We start from the raw sequence: 22,260 nt of genomic DNA, 5'->3' as shown, positions 1-22,260 counted from the left end.
ATCCTAATATATGCTAAAAAACTACTTACGTACCGAATTTTAAGCAAATCGGACCATAAATGCGATTTTTTGGAATAGATCGGTCCCTGGTCCACTTCTCGGAAAAAACTTGATCGTATATGCTAATACATGCTAAAAAGCTACCTGCGCACCGAATTTAAAGCAAATCGGACCGTAAATTCGATTTTTTCGAATAGATCGGTCCCTGGACCACTTCCCAGAAAAAAATGGGTCATATATGCTAATATATGCTAAAAAGCTACTTACGTACTAAATTTTAAGCAAGTCGGGCCATAATAAGATTTTTTCGAATAGACCGGTCCCTGGTCCACCTACCTAACACCTAAAAAACNTAGTACATATAATATAAACAATATATATAGTTCTTCAAACAAACACTATCGATAGTGCCCAACGACCATTCGATAGTGCAAAAAAATAGAACCATTCGATAGTATCAACCAAATTTATTTTTATAACATTACATATTTCACTTTTAGAGGGTGAATCAATTCCAAAGTGACATTATTTGACTTTTGGTCNGTTCGCGAGATTACCTGTTACAAAAAAGGGACTTCTCTTTATATAATTAGGATAGATTTATTGTGTCGAAGATCACGCGGCGGAATATATCGATTGAATAAAGTTATTAATTGTGAACAGGTAACATTACCGTTAATTATATTAAACGCAAACAAAATCGAAAAGCTAGTCCTTCTCTCATGCAAGGCCTAGAACCCTAGCGGCTTACGTCTACTAATATATGGCGGGACCATCAGGCCACCGAAGGTTATGTAATGTGACTTTGGTGAACACTTTTTGAACTCTCTCAGNTAATGTCATTGACATTATTGCACGTCACCACATTTATATAAGTTCCGATTTTTTCATTGTCATGTATAATTTTAATTCATTCGCACCATCGAAAATATCGATTTTTATATACGATACATCGATGCAAAGTCTAACTTAAAACTATACAAATTTGCNAAAACCAATCATGACAAAAGATTTAGCACACATGTAATCAATGTGACTAGAGAAAGAAAGTCCAGAATCAAATATAACAACGAGATCTTTCATCTCGTAACAACGATTTAGAGAGCAAGTATTTAATTCATAATTAAATAAAGTGTTATTAGTTTTTCTTGAATAAGTAACAACGCAACACCTGTTTATGTTTAAAAAGAAGTTATTGTCAGTGCACCACCTATTAANGTTTAGAGAACTACAATATCGATTTTCTAGTGGCATATACCTTGCTATCGGTTCGTTAAATGCATAGCTTGTTGTATGGGTGTCTTTATNAATTAAATAAAGTGTTATTAGTTTTTCTTGAATAAGTAACAACGCAACACCTGTTTATGTTTAAAAAGAAGTTATTGTCAGTGCACCACCTATTAAGGGCGTCTAGATCATTTTGTAGGTAGGCTTTTTTTTAATGCACACCCTCCACGGTCTCTGCAAATATTGGATTTTTTTTTAAATTCAATATGCTTTTGATTACTCTGGTGTTTTTTTTTTACTTTTTTACTTTACAAACCGCTAGCACTAAAAAAGCAGCAAACACGCTGGTGTTTCGGGATAACTGCATATGTATACAAAGCAATACCAAAGTATAGTAGGGGAGCCCACGATGCTAAATCGGGATTTACTCGAGCGTCATTTTGACCTATTGGATTTTGAAGATTATATGATGGGAAGAAAAAAGGTCATGTGATATTTTTCCTTCCAGGGTGGAGAATCTGCAGGCTTCCAAAAATGTAAAAAAAAAGTTACGTGGATTAACCCGAGCGCGTCAGATATTGATAGTGAATAAATCAAACGTGTTTCTGATGGCGGAAATATGCTAATCTGCCGGTTTGCATAGTTGGGTTGGACGTACGGAAGGGTCAAAAATGGGTGACAAAAAAATTTAGTCGAGCGCGTCAGGTATTCACAAGGGATGTTAAATAGGCCCGAATGAACCTCCCATTCAATAATCTGACGATTCAGATGGCACGCAAGCTCGTGGCGTCTTCTTGAAGATGCAAAAAAAAAATCACCATTTGGATTTACTTGAGTGCATCAGATATTCATACAGAAGGTTCACCTCGATGTCCTGGTCGCCCTGTTCCATAATCTGACGATTATCACGAGGGGTTTTCTTAATCTGACGGTATTAAAAAATAATTTCGGTTCTGAGATGCACAGTCAACCAAACATATATTATTGTAAACACTTATTATTTTATCCGTGCAACTATCGTCATACAGCAAGTCCGGTTCGACTTGGTCGTCAATTTCTTCTACATTTTCCCCATCTGTAACAAGAAGTAATTTACAATATTTTTTTTTTTACATATTAAGTGAAAAGTGTGTTATTATAGAATTTATATGGTATTATACCTGAGTCCCTAGAATAGTCCAACAAGTTTTTTGACAAGAATTTGATCCACAAAAACCATTTCCTCTCATCGTGAATCACAAAATGTATACCTTTTTTATACCTACACAAGAACCGCATTAAGAAAAAACCAATATGACTTAACACATGTTTCTTTACAGCACACTCGCTGAAACCGTACTCAAAAGTATACAAAATTGTTTGTTTTATTTCGATATTTCTTTAATAATTTATTTGCGTGATGGACCGAAATGGAAGCGAACAATAATTCAAATTTATTTTAATAATTATTCAAATTTAAAACGGGCTGTATAAAGAAAACCAGCCTATTTTCACTTCGCGTCGAATGAGTGATGTGTTTATACCTGTTTTCTAACCGATTTGGGAAATAAAAAACCGATTTGAAATCAAATTCGAGTCAATACATTTTTGAAATTCAGAGCGCACAGTGTTTCGACTATATGGAGGCAGGTAGAAAAATGTCAAGGTGACAGTTGATAAAAAAAAAACCGGTTAGACTTAGAGAGGGAAAAATAAAAGTCATAAATACCAAATTTTACATTATTTACTGACCTCCCTTCTTCACGAACGATACATTTCCAAAAAAATACGGGAATGGGCGCGATATCGACTAATCAGTTTAATTGCCCAGTAAAGAAAGTGTTTCTTTTTCAACAGCAATCAATTATTTAAATGTCGTGGAATATTCACGTGAAGGTATTTATCATTTATTTGGTACTTTCCTATTTTCTTACCAAAAAATTTACTTTCAAATGTAGATGCTAAAGATTATTAGTAAAAAAAAGTGAGTACCGGTCCGTCAGGTCTTGAAATTAGACGAATGTTTTAGAGAATTTTTTGTAGTTTTTGAATATATAATTTTATCTTTGCACGCGACTTTGCAAATATATGAAATTTTTGATTGTCTTAATTTTTGATTTTCAGCTTCTTTTTGCATAATTTCGCGAAAAGAATTTTTCGAACAATGAAAAAATCTCTCCAAACATTGGGAAAAAGCGAGTATTTGCACCGAAGTCATTTTATAGTATAACCTTTGTTTTCTGAGGGTGGAAAGCAGGAATCAAAAATTAACCAAAATTCCATAACATTTAATGACTGGGCCCACATTTTTTGTGAGTTTTGGACGTTATAGTGATCCAATCTTTCCCATATTTTATATTTATTCTAATAAAATAAAGACTATAAACTAAATTTTTTTTTCGTCGAAATCTAGTTCATCCGAGGATGAAATTTAATGTTTCCGCCCACAAGTGTAGAGGGCGCGGCAATTATTCCATCTTTACAAAATTTCATAATTCTCTGTTTCTAAGTAAAACTAGAGCACATGTCAAGTTTCAGTGAAATCGGTGCAGGTTTACCATTATTTCCACCTGCCTCCATATACATAGTCGAAACACTGTGGAGCGTATTGAAATTTGGTTTATACATCCGCTTTGAATCACAGCGAACTGGATCAAAGCGCTTTATGTGTCGACATAAAAAAGGTATTAGTTAGTTATTAGTTAGTTAGTTAGTTAGTTATTTCAAAGGTTATATTTCATGTAACACCACGAGCAAGAAGGGAGCGGAGATAAGTAAACTTAAGATTGCCGTATTCAAAATTATCTGAAAAATGCGTGTTTTTCATACATACAAATTCCTATGTCTAGTGATTTTAGCTAAGAAATTAGTAAAATTCACATACATAAGTTAAAAAAGTAATTTTTAACTGATATTTGTTGAGCTAAAAGTTACATCATGTGTTAATAATTTTTCTTAATATAATTTTGATCTAATACGCAAGTTGGCGACCCTCCCAATCCCTTGCGTTACGCCCAAATCGTCAGATTATTGAAATGCACACTCTTCAGCATGTAATTAACCTACTATTTCTTAATCTAACGTGCTCGAGTAAATCCACCTATCAATTTTTTTCTGATCAACTCTCCTATGCACGCGGCTCTACATAGATGGCTTAGATTTGGCGCTCGAGTAAATCCCCGAATCCCCACTTGGGTTCCCCTACTATTACCAAAGACAATAAATTGTTGTTTTTCATATATTATATTCAGGTAGAACTGCAACAACTGCGGCAAGCTTACAACCGTCTTATTAATCAAATGAACAACATATTCACCCAGAAGCTCTGGTTCGTTATGCTTGAACAATTTTTTATGAAATATGTGTGGTCTGGGACGGGTATGGTTATGGTTTCTTTGCCAATTTTAACATCAGGTGGAACTATACCAGCAATCGACACGAATAACTCAAGCGTAAAAGAAGTTTTGGATTCAAATGTCAGTGAGCGTACTCAATATCTTACTACAGCACGGAATTTACTTATTTCCGCTGCTGATGCCATTGAGCGGCTGATGTCATCGTATAAAGAAATTGTTGCACTGGCTGGATATACTTATCGTGTTGCTGGAATGATGGATGTTTTTGAAGAGACCGCGCAAGGTATTTATTATAAAAACACCGTCGTCGAAAACAATGAAATGAGCGGTATCATTGAGTTCAAGGATGGGAAGCCGATTGCCAAGGGTCGTATCATATACACCGATACCCCAAATGATATGACAATTACATTGCGTGCTGTACCTGTGGTAACACCCAATTGTGATATCGTCGTACCAAGTCTAACTCTGTGCATTGAGCAAGGCATGCATCTGCTAATTACTGGACCCAATGGCTGTGGTAAATCAAGCCTATTCCGTATTTTGAGCGGGCTTTGGCCTATTTATTCTGGTGAACTGCATATACCACGTCCTGTTGAAGATAAACCTTGCATGTTTTATATCCCACAACGTCCATACATGTCAACAGGCAGTCTTTGTGATCAGATTATTTATCCCGATAGTCGTGAAGATATGATACGAAAAGGTGTTACAGAGAATGAGCTGCGAGTCATTTTGAAGATGGTATGTTTGGAACATATAGCCCAACGGTAATAACTGCTAATGAGAAACACGTGACATTATTTGCTTATATTTATAAAAACGTGTTAATTATTTTCAGTGATAGCTTTCATGTTGTCCGTGATTGGAAAGATATACTATCCGGTGGAGAAAAACAGCGCATGGCCATAGCACGTCTTTTTTATCACAGGTAAATATACCAATGTTTTAAGTGTCGCACTTTTTTTTTATATTTTAAGGCGGTTTAAATGATAAACTAGCAGCTCATTATATATTTTCTTTTTGTTTAAAACATTATGAAGTAGCTATAAACGCCGTAAAAACGTTTCCAACTTTAATATTGCATGAAAAAAATATGACTTGAAAGCATTATGACGTTGGAAATATCTTATAAATCCACTAAATATCATTACATTAAATTTGTCTTTTCCTCGCCCGGGGGTGTCCTAAACTGGCCATTTTGTGTTTCTTTTGTCAGTTCTGGGACTGTTGGCGGACACCTTGCAAGAGTACTTTGTGTTTCAAATTTGCCCGAGATCGCCCGGACTATTTTTCCGAGCGAGTTTCTGGAAACTGTTAAACTGCCAGAAGAAACAGAGTAATGAAGAGCAAACAGCTTTTAACTAGTATATATATGTATATACTAATATATTCTTTGATTGATGCATGAACAAATATCAACAAACTGTCTTGCGTTCCCGTGGTTTTGGGCAGTTTCATCTCTTTTGTGAGAGCTCTTCGTATCTACGCTCGTTTGCCCGAAACTTGCCAAGAAATAGGGATGTCAGTGGCAAAAATACATCGATGTTTTTCTTTGATTCGATGCATCGAAGGGCATACATCGATGCATCGATTTGCATAGGATTTTTCAGATAATGTTTCACAACAAAATATGTTATTAGCAAAATTGTAGAAAATTTGAAATAAATTACTGCAACCGAGCTAATTATGTTTCTAACGGAACTTCTTGCAGCAATTAAAATTTTTTGGTCAAAGTCACTTCTTTTTTCTGAACAATTGAAAAACTGGAATGACGGTTCAACGTACCGTAGATGTCAGTTTTCGAAAAACTTCGATATATCGATGCATCGATACATCGACTATTTATACATCAAGTGGAAAATTTTCGATGCATCGAAGAAAAACATCGATATTTTCGATGCATCGATGTTTTTCCGACATCCCTATCAAGAAATATAAAAAAAAGCTTGTAAAAACCGACCTATTGACAGAGCGTCTCGTCAGTAATAAGATGAGTAGTTTTATAACTACCTATGCAAACAATGCATTGATAGTTTTGTAAACATCGACAAAATCGGTCGAAGATTGGTTGTTCACCATCGATCTTTCAAAATTTCTGATATCCCAAAATTGACGAGGCTTCGGTTTCTGTTCAACATCGATTTGTTGTTTTTATTTTCAAGATCGATCACTGCATTTTTCGGGCTGAGCTTGAGCTCGAATTTAGGTAATCGTCTTGATTTGAGAATTATTTTCCTGTACCCGAAATGAAAATTGTATGTTAACACCGATTAGTCTTGGTTGGAATCTAATTTTTTTTTTTATAAAATCTGTGCAAGAATGATAGAATACAAGAATGCGCGTTCCTCCGGGCGATGACGTCACGATAGCAACGAGTACGAGAGATGAAGGAGAGAAAAAAATAGCGCTGGTTGCAATTTGTAAACAAATCGTATTTGTGTTCGTCTACGCGGGAACAAACTTAGCGCGGACATTTCTATGATGACGTCACACGAAAAGCTAATTCTGTCAAATTCGTCAATAACTTAGTGGCGGTCTGTGTAATTGTCTTTATAAGTTATAATAAATGCAAAAACCTATTATTATTAGTTGGATTTTTTGTTGAAGTATTTGCATAATAGCTATACATCCAGTTTTTCAACAGATCTTTGACAAATAACATTCGATAGTTACGTAATTCTTACCTAATTAAAAGTCAGGTGGAAATCGTTTTTAAAGGATCTTACACTTTGACTCTAAATAGCAGAAGAAGGGGCGTACTGTCCCCCAGTTTCACAACAAAAGTTGTTCACAATTTTTATTGAGCTTGAGGCCTTTTTTAATGAAAAATATTGTGGAAAAGCAACAATAATTTATAAAAATCGTAGAGGTGATAGCTATTTGGAAATCACCACATTTCCTAATCAGACTTCTTTCAGTGGGATTCGATCCAACGACCGCAGTCAGCTGGGGTTCTTGCTTTTCCACAAAAGTTTTTCATTAAAAACGGCCTCAAGCTTAATAAAAATTGTTGAATATAATTGTTATAAGGCCATAAATAACAAAAACAAACACAAGTTTTTAGCAAAGGTTTGATTTAATAAAATATTGCCCGACCAGGTCCAAAAGTAAACAAAATTACTGTTTTTTTAATTTTTGCTAAAGAATCTCATTTGAAATGGTTGAAATTATACATAGTGCACACTTTCTTTTTTCATGTCTAGTAGAAACATAATAAGTAAGGAACACATGCAGGTATTTAAGACACGGAAAACAAAAAAAACGGTATGAAGAGGACTTTGTTCGCGTAGAGGTTCGTCAAAAATCAAGTAGAAGTGGGGGCTTGTATGACTGCTTATTGATAGCTCGGTTATATTGCTTCAGAAATAGCATGTTTAACACTTTATTTACTTTTATTAACAGACTTCCAAAAAAGGAGGAGGTTATCAGTTCGTCGGAATATTTTTTTTTTTTTTTTTTATGTATGTTACCGCATAACTTTGGACCACGTCAACCGATTTCGATAATTCTTTTTGCATCGGAAAGGTAGTGTCTCAGAGGTGTTCCCATACTAATCTGGTTAAGATCCGATCAGCGGATCATGAGATATATATATATATTTTTTTTTTATATGAGAGTTGAAGTCGGTTTTTTTTTTTGCTAAAAATTACTAGTTACACAAATACTCTTATGTGAGACATTCGATCTTCGCTGGTTATCCACGGTGGCTCCGGATTGTGTCTAATTCTTAAGTTCTTGTATCATCAAAATCAATGCGATTTTAAAATATGGGAGGAAATTGTTCCCAATTGAATGATTCTTCCGCATATATATAAATGAAGGTGTATAAAACTCCATTACCTTATAATTAGTGGTTCCAAAGATAACCAATACGATTATTTCAGTTTTTACCACTTTCAGTACCACTCTTCTCCATAAGTACGTTATTGATAACATAAATAGCTGTGTTAAATTTCAGGACGTTAGCATAAGAGGTTCCAAAGATAAGCACTTTTCGCCGTATGTATGGAATTGATAACATATGTTGCTGTGTGAAATGTCAGGACGTTAGCATAGCCGGTTCCGGAGATAAGCGATATAAGAATTTCAGTTTTTATGGGTGGTGCCATGGCCCCCTTTCCAAAATCAGCCACTCTTCGCCGTAGGTACGGTATTGACAACATATGTTGCTGTATCAAATTCCAGGACGTCAGCTTAAGCGGTTCCAGAGATAAGCTATATGAGAATTTCAGTTTGTATGTGCGGTGCCACGCCCCCTTTCCCATTATCGCACTCTTTTCGCCGTAAGTACGTTAATGATATCATAAATAGCTGTGTCAAATTTCAGGACGATAGCGTAAGCGGTTCCAGAGATAAGCGCTATAAAAATTTAAGTTTAAGTGTGTTGTGGGGCATATATCAAGTACGTTATTGATATCATAAATAGCTGTTTCAAATTTTATGACGTCAGCATTAGCGGTTCCAGAGATAAGCGGTATGAAAATTTCAGTTTGTATGGGCGGTGCCACGCCCCCTTTCCCATTATTTCACACTTTTCGCCATAAGTATGTTAATGATATCATAAATAGCTGTGTCAAATTTCAGGACGATAGCGTAAGCGGTTCCAGAGATAAGCGCTATAAAAATTTAAGTTTTTAAGTTTAAGTGTATTGTGGCTCATATATCAAGTATATTTTTAATATTTTGGAGTCATTTTAATGATCATATAATTAATATTTTTTGGCATATTTTTGTCTTCCCTACTGATCATAAATATGATTTCTTAGGATAGCTCTCAATCCCTGCGCCACCCTTCCCGTTATCTACCACTTTTCGCCGTAAGTACGTGAATGATATCATAAATAGCCGTGTCAAATTTCAGGACGTTAGCATAAGCGGTTCCAGAGATAAGCGATATAAGAATTTCAGTTTGTATGGGCGGTGCCACGTCCCCTTTCCCATTATCTCACACTTTTCGCCATAAGTACGTTAATGATATCATAAATAGCTGTGTCAAATTTCAGGACGATAGCGTAAGCGGTTCCAGAGATAAGCGCTATAAAAATTTAAGTTTAAGTGTGTTGTGGGGCATATATCAAGTACGTTATTGATATCATAAATAGCTGTTTCAAATTTTATGCCGTCAACATAAGCGGTTCCAGAGATAAGCGGTATGAAAATTTCAGTTTGTATGGGCGGTGCCACGCCCCCTTTCCCATTATTTCACACTTTTCGCCATAAGTATGTTAATGATATCATAAATAGCTGTGTCAAATTTCAGGACGATAGCGTAAGCGGTTCCAGAGATAAGCGCTATAAAAATTTAAGTTTCTAAGTGCGGTGCCACGCCCGATTGCCCATTATCTACCACTTTTCGCCATAACTACGGTATTGATATCATAAATAGCTGTGTCACATTTCAGGACGTAAGCATAAGTGGTTCCAGAAATAAGCGATATGAGAATTTCAGTTTGCATAGGCGGTGCCACGCCCCCTTTTCCAAAATCTAACTCTTCGCCGTAGGTACGGTTTTGACAACATATGTTGCTGTGTCCAATTTCAGAACGTTAGCATATGCGGTTCCAGATATAAGCGATATAAGATTTTCAGTTTGTATGGGCGGTGACACGCCAAACTATACCTCTTTTCGCCGTAAGTACAACATATGTTGCTGTGTCCAATTTCAGGACGTTAGCATAAGTGGTTCCAGAGATAAGCGATATGAGAATTTAATTTGTATCGGAAGTGCCACGCCCAATTTCGCAGTACCTACCATTTTTCACCGTAAGTAGGGTATTTACAATCTATGCATCTGTGCTAAGTTTCAGTTCCCCAGCATAATTGGTTTTAGAGATATAGTGGTTTTCACATTTTAGTCTATATGTCAGACGCCACTCCCCCTGTGTGTCGGCATTGACATTTCTGGATTAGAGGAAGTTATGTCCTTTAAATCAGTGTATGTTTCATTGAAATCGAGCGAACGGTGCCTTCAAAAAAGGGATTGCAAAATTTTCTTCTGGCGTATTTATATATACAGAATTTATAGCGAATTTACAGGAAAACTTCAAATCGAATTATGAACGTTAATACCGGATTGATTAATGCTAATTCTACCAAGTCTCCTCCAAATTTCTCCAGTAGCTTTTGAAATGAGACCGAAAAAGGAACCTCGATTTTCATTTATAAAAAATATGCATATATATTTATATGTATAGATGAGATGTTCATCACTGACTAATAAGTAAAACATATACGAATTCAGACCGTAAATAAGTTTTTCGATTATATTTGTCTGAGAGCCTCTTGGAGGTTAAGAACTAAATTGCCCACATCTACATAAACTCTTTCTTTTTTTCATTAGAATCGGTTGAGAAAGTATCTTGAAGATTTTCAACAAAAGATAATCAGCCTTATCATGAGTTTCATTTTCCCCCGAACCGGGTTTTTGTCAAGACTCGGCCAAAACCCAATATTTTTTCATCACACGACACCAAGTTACACCAAATTTTATGTTACTAATATGTGTTGTAAAAGTGAAACAAATCTGATCATAAATATGATTTTTTAGGATAGCTCTCATTCCCTTCGCCAATTTCGGTAGACAATCACACTGATCCTTCTAAAAACTTTTGCACAAAACAACAATCATTCAATGTTATTTTAAAATCTGGGGGAGAATGGTTCCCAATTGAATGATTCTCGTGATTTTGTATGTGTATAAATGTAGGTGTATTAAATTCCATTACCTTATAATAGGTGGTTATAGAGATAACCGATATGAGAATTTCAGTTTTTATGGGCGGTGCCACGCCCTCTTTCCCATTATTCACCACTTTTCGCGTACTTACGGCGGTACGGTATTGACCACATATGTTGCTGTCTCCAATTTCAGGTCGTTGGCATAAGTGGTTCCAGAGATAAGCGATATGAAAATTTCAGTTTGTATGGGCGGTGCCAGGCCCTCTTTTCCAAAATCTACCACTTTTCGGCGTAAGCACGTTACTGTTAGCGTAAATAGCTGTGCCAAAATTCAGGACGTTAGCATAAGCAGTTCCAGAGATAAGCGATATGAGAATTTCAGTTTGTATGGGAAGTGCCACGCCCACTTTTCCAGTACCTACCATTTTTCACCCTAAGTAGGGTATTTACAATCTATGCATCTGTGCTAAGTTGCAGTTCTCCAGCATAATTGGTTTTAGAGATATAGTGGTTTTCACATTTTAGACTATATGTCAGATGCCACGCCCCCTATGTATCGGGATTAACATTTCTGGATTAGAGCAAGTTATATCCTTTAAATCGGTGTATGTTTCATTGAAATCGAGCGAACGGTGCCTTCAGAAAAGGGATTACAAAATTTTCTTGTGGCGTATTTATATATAAAAAAATAAAAAATACCTTGTTTATACCTACACGAGAACCGCATTAACAAAAATCTGATTTGACTCAACACATATTTCTTTCAAACATTTATACCTGTGTCGTTATAGCGCACTTGCTGAAACCGTATTCAAAAGTAAACTAAATTTTTATTTTTATTCGATATTTCTTAAATAATTAATTTGCGCGGTGGAATCGAACAAGAATTCAAGTTTGTTATAATAATAATTCAAATTTAAAACGGGCTTTATAAAGAAAACCAGCCTTTTTTCACTTCGAGTCAAATGAGTGATGTGTTTATACCTATTTTCTAACCGATGTGAGAAATAAAAAAGCGATTTGAAAACAAATTCGAATCAATACACTTGAATTTCTGAGCGTATTGAAAGTTGGTTTATGCTTCCGTTTTGAATAACATCGAACTGGGTCAAAGCGCTTTATGTGTTGGTATAAACAAGGTAATGGACTAGATCGCCCTCACCCGCTTCGCTGAGTGAATGAAATTTCAAAGTGCTACATTGAGTAAAATGTCAAGAAAACTCAATTAAAAAACAACATTTTTTCAAACTAAAACTTTCTTAAAGCTTCATTCGGAGACGCCAGGGTTGAGTTGTGCAGGGGTAAATTTCAAATCACCACCGATAAATCAACTGCCAGAACCATTGCCGCCTTTTACTGTAATATTTGATTTAAAACAATTGAATTTAATTTTTAAAAAGGTGAAAGACTTAAATATTATTCAAAACTTTCAAACTAAAGGTTTCATAACAATATTTCGTTAGACAACCATATTTTAATTCTTCAGATAGCTTGCGTATAATGTATTTAAATTTGACTTTTCAAACAGGTGGCAACCCTTTTCAAAATATATTCGAGATACAGCTTTTTTAAACCTCTTGACATTCATTTTTTAATATAATTTTCAAATAAATAACTCCCTTAATTGAAGTTGAATTTTGATTATTTTAAAAGGTGGCAGCCCTCATCCACGAGTAGGTAATGATTTTATATATCTCCATACCAAGTTCCAGTAATCTGTTAAAAATATTTCCTGAGAAATACAGTATGAAAAATGCCGTTTGTATGGGAGGTGCCACGCCCCCCTGTCTAATCGAGATTAAATTTATCCTTATTTTAAGTTGGGCTAAATGACAGCAGTGTACAAAATTTCATGATAATCGGTTGAGTAGTTAAAGCGTGAAAGCAAACAAACATGCTCACTTTCGGATTTATAATATTAGTAAGGATATGCTTAGACATAACTCTTTCCTTTCCTCGTCAGCGTGTTCAAAATAATGAATTTAAAATGCAATCTTGATGCAATTTTCCTGAAAATTTAAATAACGAGGCCATTTATTAGCCGATTTTCTTCCCCGAGGTGTCACCAGACCAGGTCTTCTTCCTTCTTCTTAGCTAAGCGCGACATTATTTGTGACCTGCAGTCGGATTCGGACAATTGCTACGCAAATTTTTCCTCGCCAAAATTCTCTTAATGATAAGCAGTGGGACCCAAAAGTATTTAATACGAAAAACGAACAGTACAATGTGTAATCTGCCAAATCTGGCAGTAAGAGATTAAAAAAAGAAGGAAACAAATTATAAAAAATATAATAAATTACCGGCCGCTGTGGTGTAGTGGTAAGCAGTGCGCGCTTCCACTCCACAATGCCTGGGTTCAAGCCCTGGTCAAAGCAACANGTGTCATGGTTTTCGAGATTTTTTGACTTTTTTATATTTTTGAAAAATCTGTACTTTCGGTCGATTTTTTACATGCCGTTTCTACAAATAAAAACTTTTTGAAGTTGCGTCTTTTTTATTTTTATCTAAACTGATTCCGCTATCGATAGAGTATAACACTTTTTCAATTATTGTGTTTAAAATGTTTAAAAATTAACTCCAAAACAAAATTTTGATCCCGAATAAATTTTTACCTCTACATTTGACGATACGCGGTGAAAAAATTTTGTACTACACAAGTTGTGAAAATAATCCTAAAAACTTACGTGTTTAATGGGGATTCCAAAATGATATAAAAGTTATAAGTCTTTATGCTGTTGTTTTACGATTTGAATCTAAAAGGATGCTGGTTTAAAAGTCTTCGGGAAAATTTCAAATAATAAAGGTTTACCTTTTTTTTAATGATATGGGACAAATAACAACAACATATGGCTGCGTTTCTTTATACATTCCGGATAATCCCATTTCACAGCCGGAATAAACAGAATGCGTTTGAAATATACGTCAACATATCAACAGGAACGTTCTAAAGAATAAATAAACAAAAAAGCTTATTCCAAACGTTCAGAATGAATAAAAAAATGCAGCCAATGTGTTTCGGTATTAGTTTATTATTTATTATAAAAGATGTTCAAAATGGCTGCCTACTACCACATCCTTCATCTCTTAATAAATGATCTTTTAATTCCGTGTGCATAATTCTCATTTTTTATTTGTTCGGCGGCTGAATTGATGTGCTCCCGCAGTTGTTCGATGGTGGTAATTTAAGTTCTAAACACCAAATCTTTGAAGCAGCCCCAATAAAAAAGTCTAAAGGATTTAAATCCGGGGATCTAGGTGGCCATAAAATGGGACCCAAGCATCCAATCCATCGTTGCGGATATCGTCCGTCCAAATGTCGCCGTACTTGAGCAGCGTAATGAGCTGGACATCCATCGTTTTGTAACCACATGGCCTGCCTCGTTCCTAATGATTTTCCAGAAAATCTAAATAAATTTCACGGTTCAGCATAGCGGGCAGTACGTGGGGTCCAATAATTTGATCATTTGTTATTCCTGTCCACAGATTAATATTAAATTGTGTCTGCGAACGGGTTTCTCTTATTGCATGTGGATTTCCAAGCGCCCATTGATGCAGGTTGTGCATGTTCATGTACCCGTCTTTATGGCATGAAGATTCATGATTATGACGTTTCAGAATATTGTGGACCGTACACCCGCTCTTCCGTTCGTCTGGTAATTTGGCGAACCGAAATCCAGGGTCTCCTCTAACCTCCTGAAGAACTTCCTCTTCGACATCCATTGGTAGTAGTGGTCTCCCATCATCACCTTTCACAGGACCCATGGCAGGATTCCTTCCTTTACAATAAGAGTTATGGACTCTTATAAAAACGCGATAGTCCGGATGATGTCCGTTGGGATACCTTAAACAACGATAACTTTTTTATTATGTACTTATTTCAAATTGCGCCTAAATCAAAGTGAAACTTAAAGGTAATTTTTTTATCATAGGAAATATCTCTCTTACTTCTCTCGGTATAATTCGGCAGCAGCGTTGGCGTTACGTTGGCATTCCCCGTAAATGAAATGTATATTTGCATATTCAACTGGTGTATATGAACTCGACATTTCCCCAATCAATAATCCGTTGGATCAGTAATAACACCAATATCAAAAAAATAAAAACAACATTGCAAAACTAATCCAGTAGTACCGCAAAAAATTATGAACAAACCGAAAACGCGTCGCAAAAAGTCGGGAAAACACCAAATGACTAAACCGCCAAAGCCAATGTGCTTCTGGGCAGGTAGCTGTTTTAAAGTCAACAACTGTAACACACGTCCCTAACGGCTGTTTTACAGCATGTGATTAAAAGCTAGATAAGTAACTAGCAGACCCGGCGAACTTCGCCCCGCCCAAAATTTTTATTTACTTTATTGAAACTTTTTGGTCCAACATTTTCACCAACAATTCACGTTTACGATTTTCATTGGCACATTCGTCTGCTAAGATTGTGATTTGGTGGTCATTTGCCGCTTTAAATAACCTTAGGAAAGTGTTAAATCCGTGAAGAATTTCTTGAAATTCTTCAGTTGTGCGGCATTTCATAGCACGGTTATTCGCAAAGCGAAATACATTTTTTCCTCTTCACTCCCTGGCGGCAACAATGACCCGGTTCTATAGTGAATGTCCTAGAAGCTTTACAGTATAGTTGGTGGCAATTTCAAAATGGGTGCGAATCATTGTTCTACAGAAATGCAATATACATATACTTATTTCAGACGAAATACCTTAAAAGTTTGAACGCATAATAATATTGGAAAATCACATCCATTGGGCCAATTGCAACGCAGGAGCGTTCGATATACTCAATGGTGCAACAGGTCGATTTAATCTGACCTTCACGGCCCCTTTTCTCACTTGGCTATTTTTAGTAATAACTCGACTTCAGCGCCACTTGGCAGCACGTTTTTGCAATAGTATTGCATACATATTTAAAACATTAGCCAAATCGGCGCCAACTGTCGGATTAAATTGTGAAGCTAAACCATCCAGAGACCCACCCAAACACACACAAAAAGTTTCGTTAAAATCCGTACAACCATTTAGGAGGATTTCACTGACAAACACACCTACAGAAGAATTATAAATACATTCAAATATAGCTAAAGGTCGGTACGTTTGTAGGCCTAACACCCCCTTTTCAAATAGCCCCAATTTTCTCCATGAGTATGGGCTTGATTTCGACTACATACATATCTCCATACGAAGTTCCAGTACTGTACCATGAATACTTTCAGAGATATGCAGTATAAAAATTCGATTTATATGGGAGGTTCCACGCCCCCCTTTCCAACAGCTGCCCTTTTCCTGCATGAGTATGCGATTGATTTCGTGTATCTCCATACCAAGTTCCAGAACTCTACCATGCACAGTTTCAGAGAAATGTAGCATGAGAAATTCGGTTTGTATGGGGGGTGTCACGCCCCCATTACATATAGATTTTTGTTTCAGCCTAAAACCATCCTTGGGACACGTGCGGCAGGTGGCAGATTCAAAAAAATAGGTTCAGCCGCTCTCGAGCCTTGCGAAAGCTAAGAAACGGCTTTCAAAATATATATTAGTTGAGATATATTATATATTATAATTATATTTTGGCAGTATCTGTTGTTTCTGATTGGCGCAAATAAATCTTGCGTAGTGACGAATTCGCCTCTTGATATGGTGGTTGCTCAAAGCTATTTATATTCGAAATTGCATGAAAATTGGAAAACAGGAATCTATAAGCTTATCCAGGCAAAAAGCTACCTACGTACCGAATTTTAAGCAAATCGGACCGTAAATACGATTTTTTCGAATAGATCGGTCCCTTGACCACTTCCCGGAAAAAACGGATCATATATGCTACTATATGCTAAAAAGCTACTTACGTACCAAATTTTAAGCAAATCGGACTATAATACGATTTTTTGGAATAGATCGGTCCTTGGTCCACCTACCCGAAAAAAGTAAATTTTTTTTAGCCGAAAACATGGTGGTTACTGAAAGCTATTTATATACAAAATTTCATGAAAATCGGACCAGCCGTTCGCGAGAATACCTGTTACAAATAAAAGGGACTTCTCTTTATATAATTAGTATAGATAAGCATCCTTTTAGATTAAAATCGTAATAACAACAGTAGAAAAACTTAAAGGTTATAACTTTTATATCATTTTGGAATCCCCATTAAACACGTAAGTTTTTAAGATTATTTTCGCAACTTGTGTAGTACAAGTTTTATTCACCACGTTTCGTCAAATGTAAAGGTTAAAATTTATTCGGGATCAAAATTTTGTATTGGAGTTAATTTTTAAATTATTATTAATTTATACGCATTTAATAATACTTTAGCGAGTTCATATCTGATAAACTTAAGTTATGTCAAAAAAAGCTCGATGCAAAAAACCTTAAGTCAATAAATGTACTTTGTGGTTGAAAGAAGTTCATAATACTAGTGGCAGAAATAAAAGAAAGACCTTATTTATACCAGTTTTGTCTATATTTCTCTTGTTTAATTAATATTTAAAATTTTTTTTATAATATAAAGGTCTACTTCATTTTACATACAAGCAGTTATAAATTGCGCATTTCAAAACTTGTACAAAAATTAAAGAAAATGCAAAAAATATTTTCCAAATATTCAAAGTTTTTACTCAGAATTTTTAGAAAAATTTTAGGTAGGTAACCAGTTTTATAGTCCATTAAATTATAGTCGGATGACGTGCAAGTTTCCAGCAGCTACAAAATACCATTGATTTTTGGTAATTTTTTTCCGATGCTGGGCATTTTCTTCCATGTAAAAAAATTTTAGAACATCCTTTGTGTGGGGGAAAATGCGTGACACAACCAGCAAACAAAATTATAAAAAATCTAGGATGTTTAAAGCCACTTCAAACTTGCACTTTATCCTACTATAATTTAATGGGCTATAAAACTGCCTACCTAAAATTTGTATAAAAATTCTGAGTAAAAAGTTTGAAATGTTGGTGAATATTTTTTGAATTTTTGTACAAATGTTGAAATGCGTAGTTATATGCAGCTAATTACACCGAGCGACAAAAACAAAAGAATTTCAAAACACACGAAGCAATGAACATACTCACGAAACCATGTGCCAAATATAATTAAACTGCGTTTTTAGATTTTCTCTCTGACGACTGTAGTTTTTAAAGGACTTTGTAACTATATTCAAAAATTTTTAATAAAATTTATATTGAAAAAAACACAATTTACATTTCTGGTAGAAGTTATAGCTGCTATTTCGGAGATCACCACATTTCCCCATCAGATTTCTTCAACTTGGATTCGATCCAACGCACATTAGGTCAAATGATTCATTTGGCTGTGCGAAAGTCCAATTTCGTAAATGCAGTTTTACATTATTTTTTGATGCCATTCTGTAGGGAATACTCCAAAATAACAGAAACTTCACTTTGTCTTTGTAAAATAAAAATCACCGTTAGACAGCAATCAAACAAAGTTACACTTTTAAAACTNACATTAGGTCAAATGATTCATTTGGCTGTGCGAAAGTCCAATTTCGTAAATGCAGTTTTACATTATTTTTTGATGTCATTCTGTAGGGAATACTCCAAAATAACAGAAACTTCACTTTGTCTTTGTAAAATAAAAATCACCGTTAGACAGCAATCAAACAAAGTTACACTTTTAAAACTTTATTGACACGTTGTTTGCGCAACCGGTTTATTTCTTAAGTTTAAAGTGCATTTTTTTATAAAGTCCGAATAATCAACGGAAAATTTTTACTGGAAAAAAATATATAAGTGAGAACCTATGTTCTAGTTTAAAAAAGTGACTTTTTATCATTTGTTTGCAAAACAAACTGACTTATTTGCATAACCTCAAAAATTTTCTGATTTATTTCCATTTATGATTTAATGCAAGCTTTTACAATTTTGTTAACTTGCGGTAAATAAAATGGAAATGGAAATTGATAAACTGGGATGTAATGAATTGATCTTGTTTTACTTAAGCCGTCGTTTTTAGCCGTTTTCAAGAAAAACAGTTTTTGTCTGGGCTATCATGCTATTACAAAAGGCGAGATGTTTGCAGTTTGGCTGATTGGATGTTCAAAGAAAGAAAGGCTTCTTCGGTTGTCAACCATGTTGAAAAACAAATTTGGTGTTGTTGATATTTGCGAAAGTTTCATGAAACCGCGTTTTTTTTGCAATTATATATCAAACAAAGACGAAAATTTGGAATTATTATCCCGTTTCTTACTGATGAAGTTGTTTTAGAAATCAAAACCAACTGTGTCGGCCAGCAGCCGGATTCTAACTTTCGCTATCGCTAAAATATGCTAAAATGCGAAAGCTTAACATTTTATCCGAATTTTTGGCTATCCCCAAAAATTGCGGTTCTGCCCTCCCTTTCGCTAAAAAAACTTAGCCTAAATTTTAGTATTTTACCCGTCCGAAAGTGGCGCTGTACAACAACAGCAGCTGTAAAAATTTGCTCGCATTTTAATGGTGGTAAATAGTCCAATTTAGTGGTGATAAATAGTGAAAATGGAAGTATGTGATAGCAAAAAAATACCAGCCGCAATTTGGATTACATTTCATTTCCTGTAGCATAGCTATGTTACAAAGGCACTCACGTCGATTCGCAAAGACTATTGATGAGCAGCCTTCGCAAAAAGGCAAATCCTTGAGAGAATCTACGGGCTGCAATTTCGAAATTTTTTGCTCAAGGTGAATAGAGCTTTGAACATTCTTATCGTAAATTAGTTTCAAAAACATTCGTATTCTTTTCAGGAAGTTACCAGGGGTTTTTAGTAAATGTGTTACAATGCAGTGTAAGTGTGCTCTGCCCAATCCACTAGAAAGGCGATCCCGCCATTCGCGCCAACTACCGTGGAATCAGCCTTCTAAGTATACATAGGTTAAAAGATCAAGTGTATTGTGCGAAAGACTGGGGTCCACCGTCAACGAACTGATTGGACCTTATCAGTGTGGATTTAGGCCTAGCAAATCCACCATAGATCAGGTATTCACAATACGCCAATTCTTGGAAAAGACCCGCGAGAATAGAATCGACACACACCATCTATTTGTCGATTTCAAAGCCGCTTTCGACAGCACGAAGAGAAATTGTCTTTATGCCGCGATGTCTGAATTTGGTTTCCCCGCGNGCGATGTCTGAATTTGGTATCCCCGCGAAACTAATACGGCTGTGTAAAATGACGTTGATCAATACCACCAGCTCCGTCGGAACNATCAGGTATTCACAATACGCCAAATCTTGGAAAAGACCCGCGAGAATAGGATCGACACACACCATCTATTTGTCGATTTCAAAGCCGCTTTCGACAGCACGAAGAGAAGTTGCCTTTATGCCGCGATGTCTGAATTTGGTATCCCCGCGAAACTAATACGGCTGTGTAAAATGACGTTGAGCAATACCACCAGCTCCGTCAGAATAGGGAAGGACCTCTCCGAGCCGTTTGATACCAAACGAGGTTTCAGACAAGGTGACTCCCTCTCGTGTGATTTCTTAAACTGATGTTGAGAGAAGATAATAAGAGCCGCAGAACTGAACCGCTCAAGCACAATACTTTACAAGAGCGTATAATCGCTGGCGTATGCCGACGACATCGATATTATCGATATAAACAAGGGCTACGTCTGTTCTGCCTTCTCGGGATTGGATAGAGAAGCAAAGCGAATGGGTCTGGTGGTGAACGAGGACGAAATGAAGTAGTATCTCCTGTCATCACACAAACAGTCAGAGCATACACGTCTTGGCACCCAGTTTACAGTTGTGGAACAAATGTTGTTGACGAAACGATATACTGCCTGTTTAGGTCCGCAACCTAAATATATTGCACCGCTCTAATCCGCGTTTTGTCACTTGATGTAAGAGCACACAAACACATATATAAGTTACGGCTATCTTTCCAGCCGCTAACAATAAGCCCCACTGTACGGTAACTTATTGGAGGGGAAACTTAACGAAAGTTACTGTGCGGTGGGCTACATCCCTTTTCGTTTGTTAGCACTTCTTCACTTGTTAGAAGACCGTCTGAAAGGAGATATCGCAGCTGTCACACCTCGTTTGGTAAGCCAATTCTTGTGTATGAAAGTATTTAAACGCACAGATACCTACAAATAAAACGACCTTTGATTTCACTGTACTAAAACCACTGTGTCTTTTATTTATTCTTATTTTTCGTTACATCAACTTTACGCTGGTGCGCTCCATCTTCGTGCGACGCCACCTGCGTAAATATTGGTCTTCGAGCCTAAAAAGTAACCAAATTATACAGTCCACATAGCATCACATCTGAGTATTTCAACTGCCTCAACCGATCGCCACAGTTTTCCACATTGGTCACAACAGCATCACGTTCGTCTACGTCTACGGCAACCTGAGTTTTTTCGCACCACAACCAACGTGCCACAAGAGCTATATCAAGCGTTTTTTCTTCGGTTTACTACACAAGCAGAGTTTTTTGGTTCATCGCTTAACCGGCTGTTCATCAAATCAACGTTTTGTATTGCATCACAGCATCACGTTTGCATCACAGCACCACTAGTGTCAGCAACACATTTTTTTAATAAACCAGCATATCGCACTACACGGCNACGAGCTGATTGGACCTTATCAGTGTGGCTTTAGGCCTGGAAAATCCACCATAGATCAGGTATTCACAATACGCCAAATCTTGGAAAAGACCCGCGAGAATAGGATCGACACACACCATCTATTTGTCGATTTCAAAGCCGCTTTCGACAGCACGAAGAGAAGTTGCCTTTATGCCGCGATGTCTGAATTTGGTATCCCCGCGAAACTAATACGGCTGTGTAAAATGACGTTGATCAATACCACCAGCTCCGTCGGAACAGGGAAGGACCTGTCCGAGCCGTTTGATACCAAACGAGGTTTCAGACAAGGTGACTCCCTCTCGTGTGATTTCTTAAACTGATGTTGAAGAAGATAATAAGAGCCGCAGAACTGAACCGCTCAAGCACAATACTTTACAAGAGCGTATAATCGCTGGCGTATGCCGACGACATCGATATTATCGATAAAAACAA

At 36.2% G+C, this 22,260-nt stretch overlaps 1 protein-coding gene across 2 annotated transcripts in view; it reads left to right on the top strand.

The window, feature by feature from the left end:
* The window catches only part of Abcd1 (ATP binding cassette subfamily D), a 214,574-nt gene that overhangs the window by 170,403 nt on the left and 21,911 nt on the right, over positions 1-22,260 (top strand). For both annotated transcript variants that reach the window (XM_017612434.1, XM_017612433.1), the window contains 2 exons: positions 4,458-5,332; positions 5,404-5,493. In XM_017612434.1, the coding sequence (XP_017467923.1) occupies positions 4,458-5,332; positions 5,404-5,493 (965 nt within the window). The remainder of the gene's footprint in view (positions 1-4,457; positions 5,333-5,403; positions 5,494-22,260) is intronic.

Source organism: Rhagoletis zephyria, unplaced genomic scaffold (assembly GCF_001687245.7).
Source record: "Rhagoletis zephyria isolate East Lansing unplaced genomic scaffold, Rhagoletis_zephyria_1.1 Rzeph_scaffold_00539, whole genome shotgun sequence".
Taxonomy (NCBI): domain Eukaryota; kingdom Metazoa; phylum Arthropoda; class Insecta; order Diptera; family Tephritidae; genus Rhagoletis; species Rhagoletis zephyria.
This window is presented reverse-complemented; position numbering and strand designations above follow the sequence as displayed.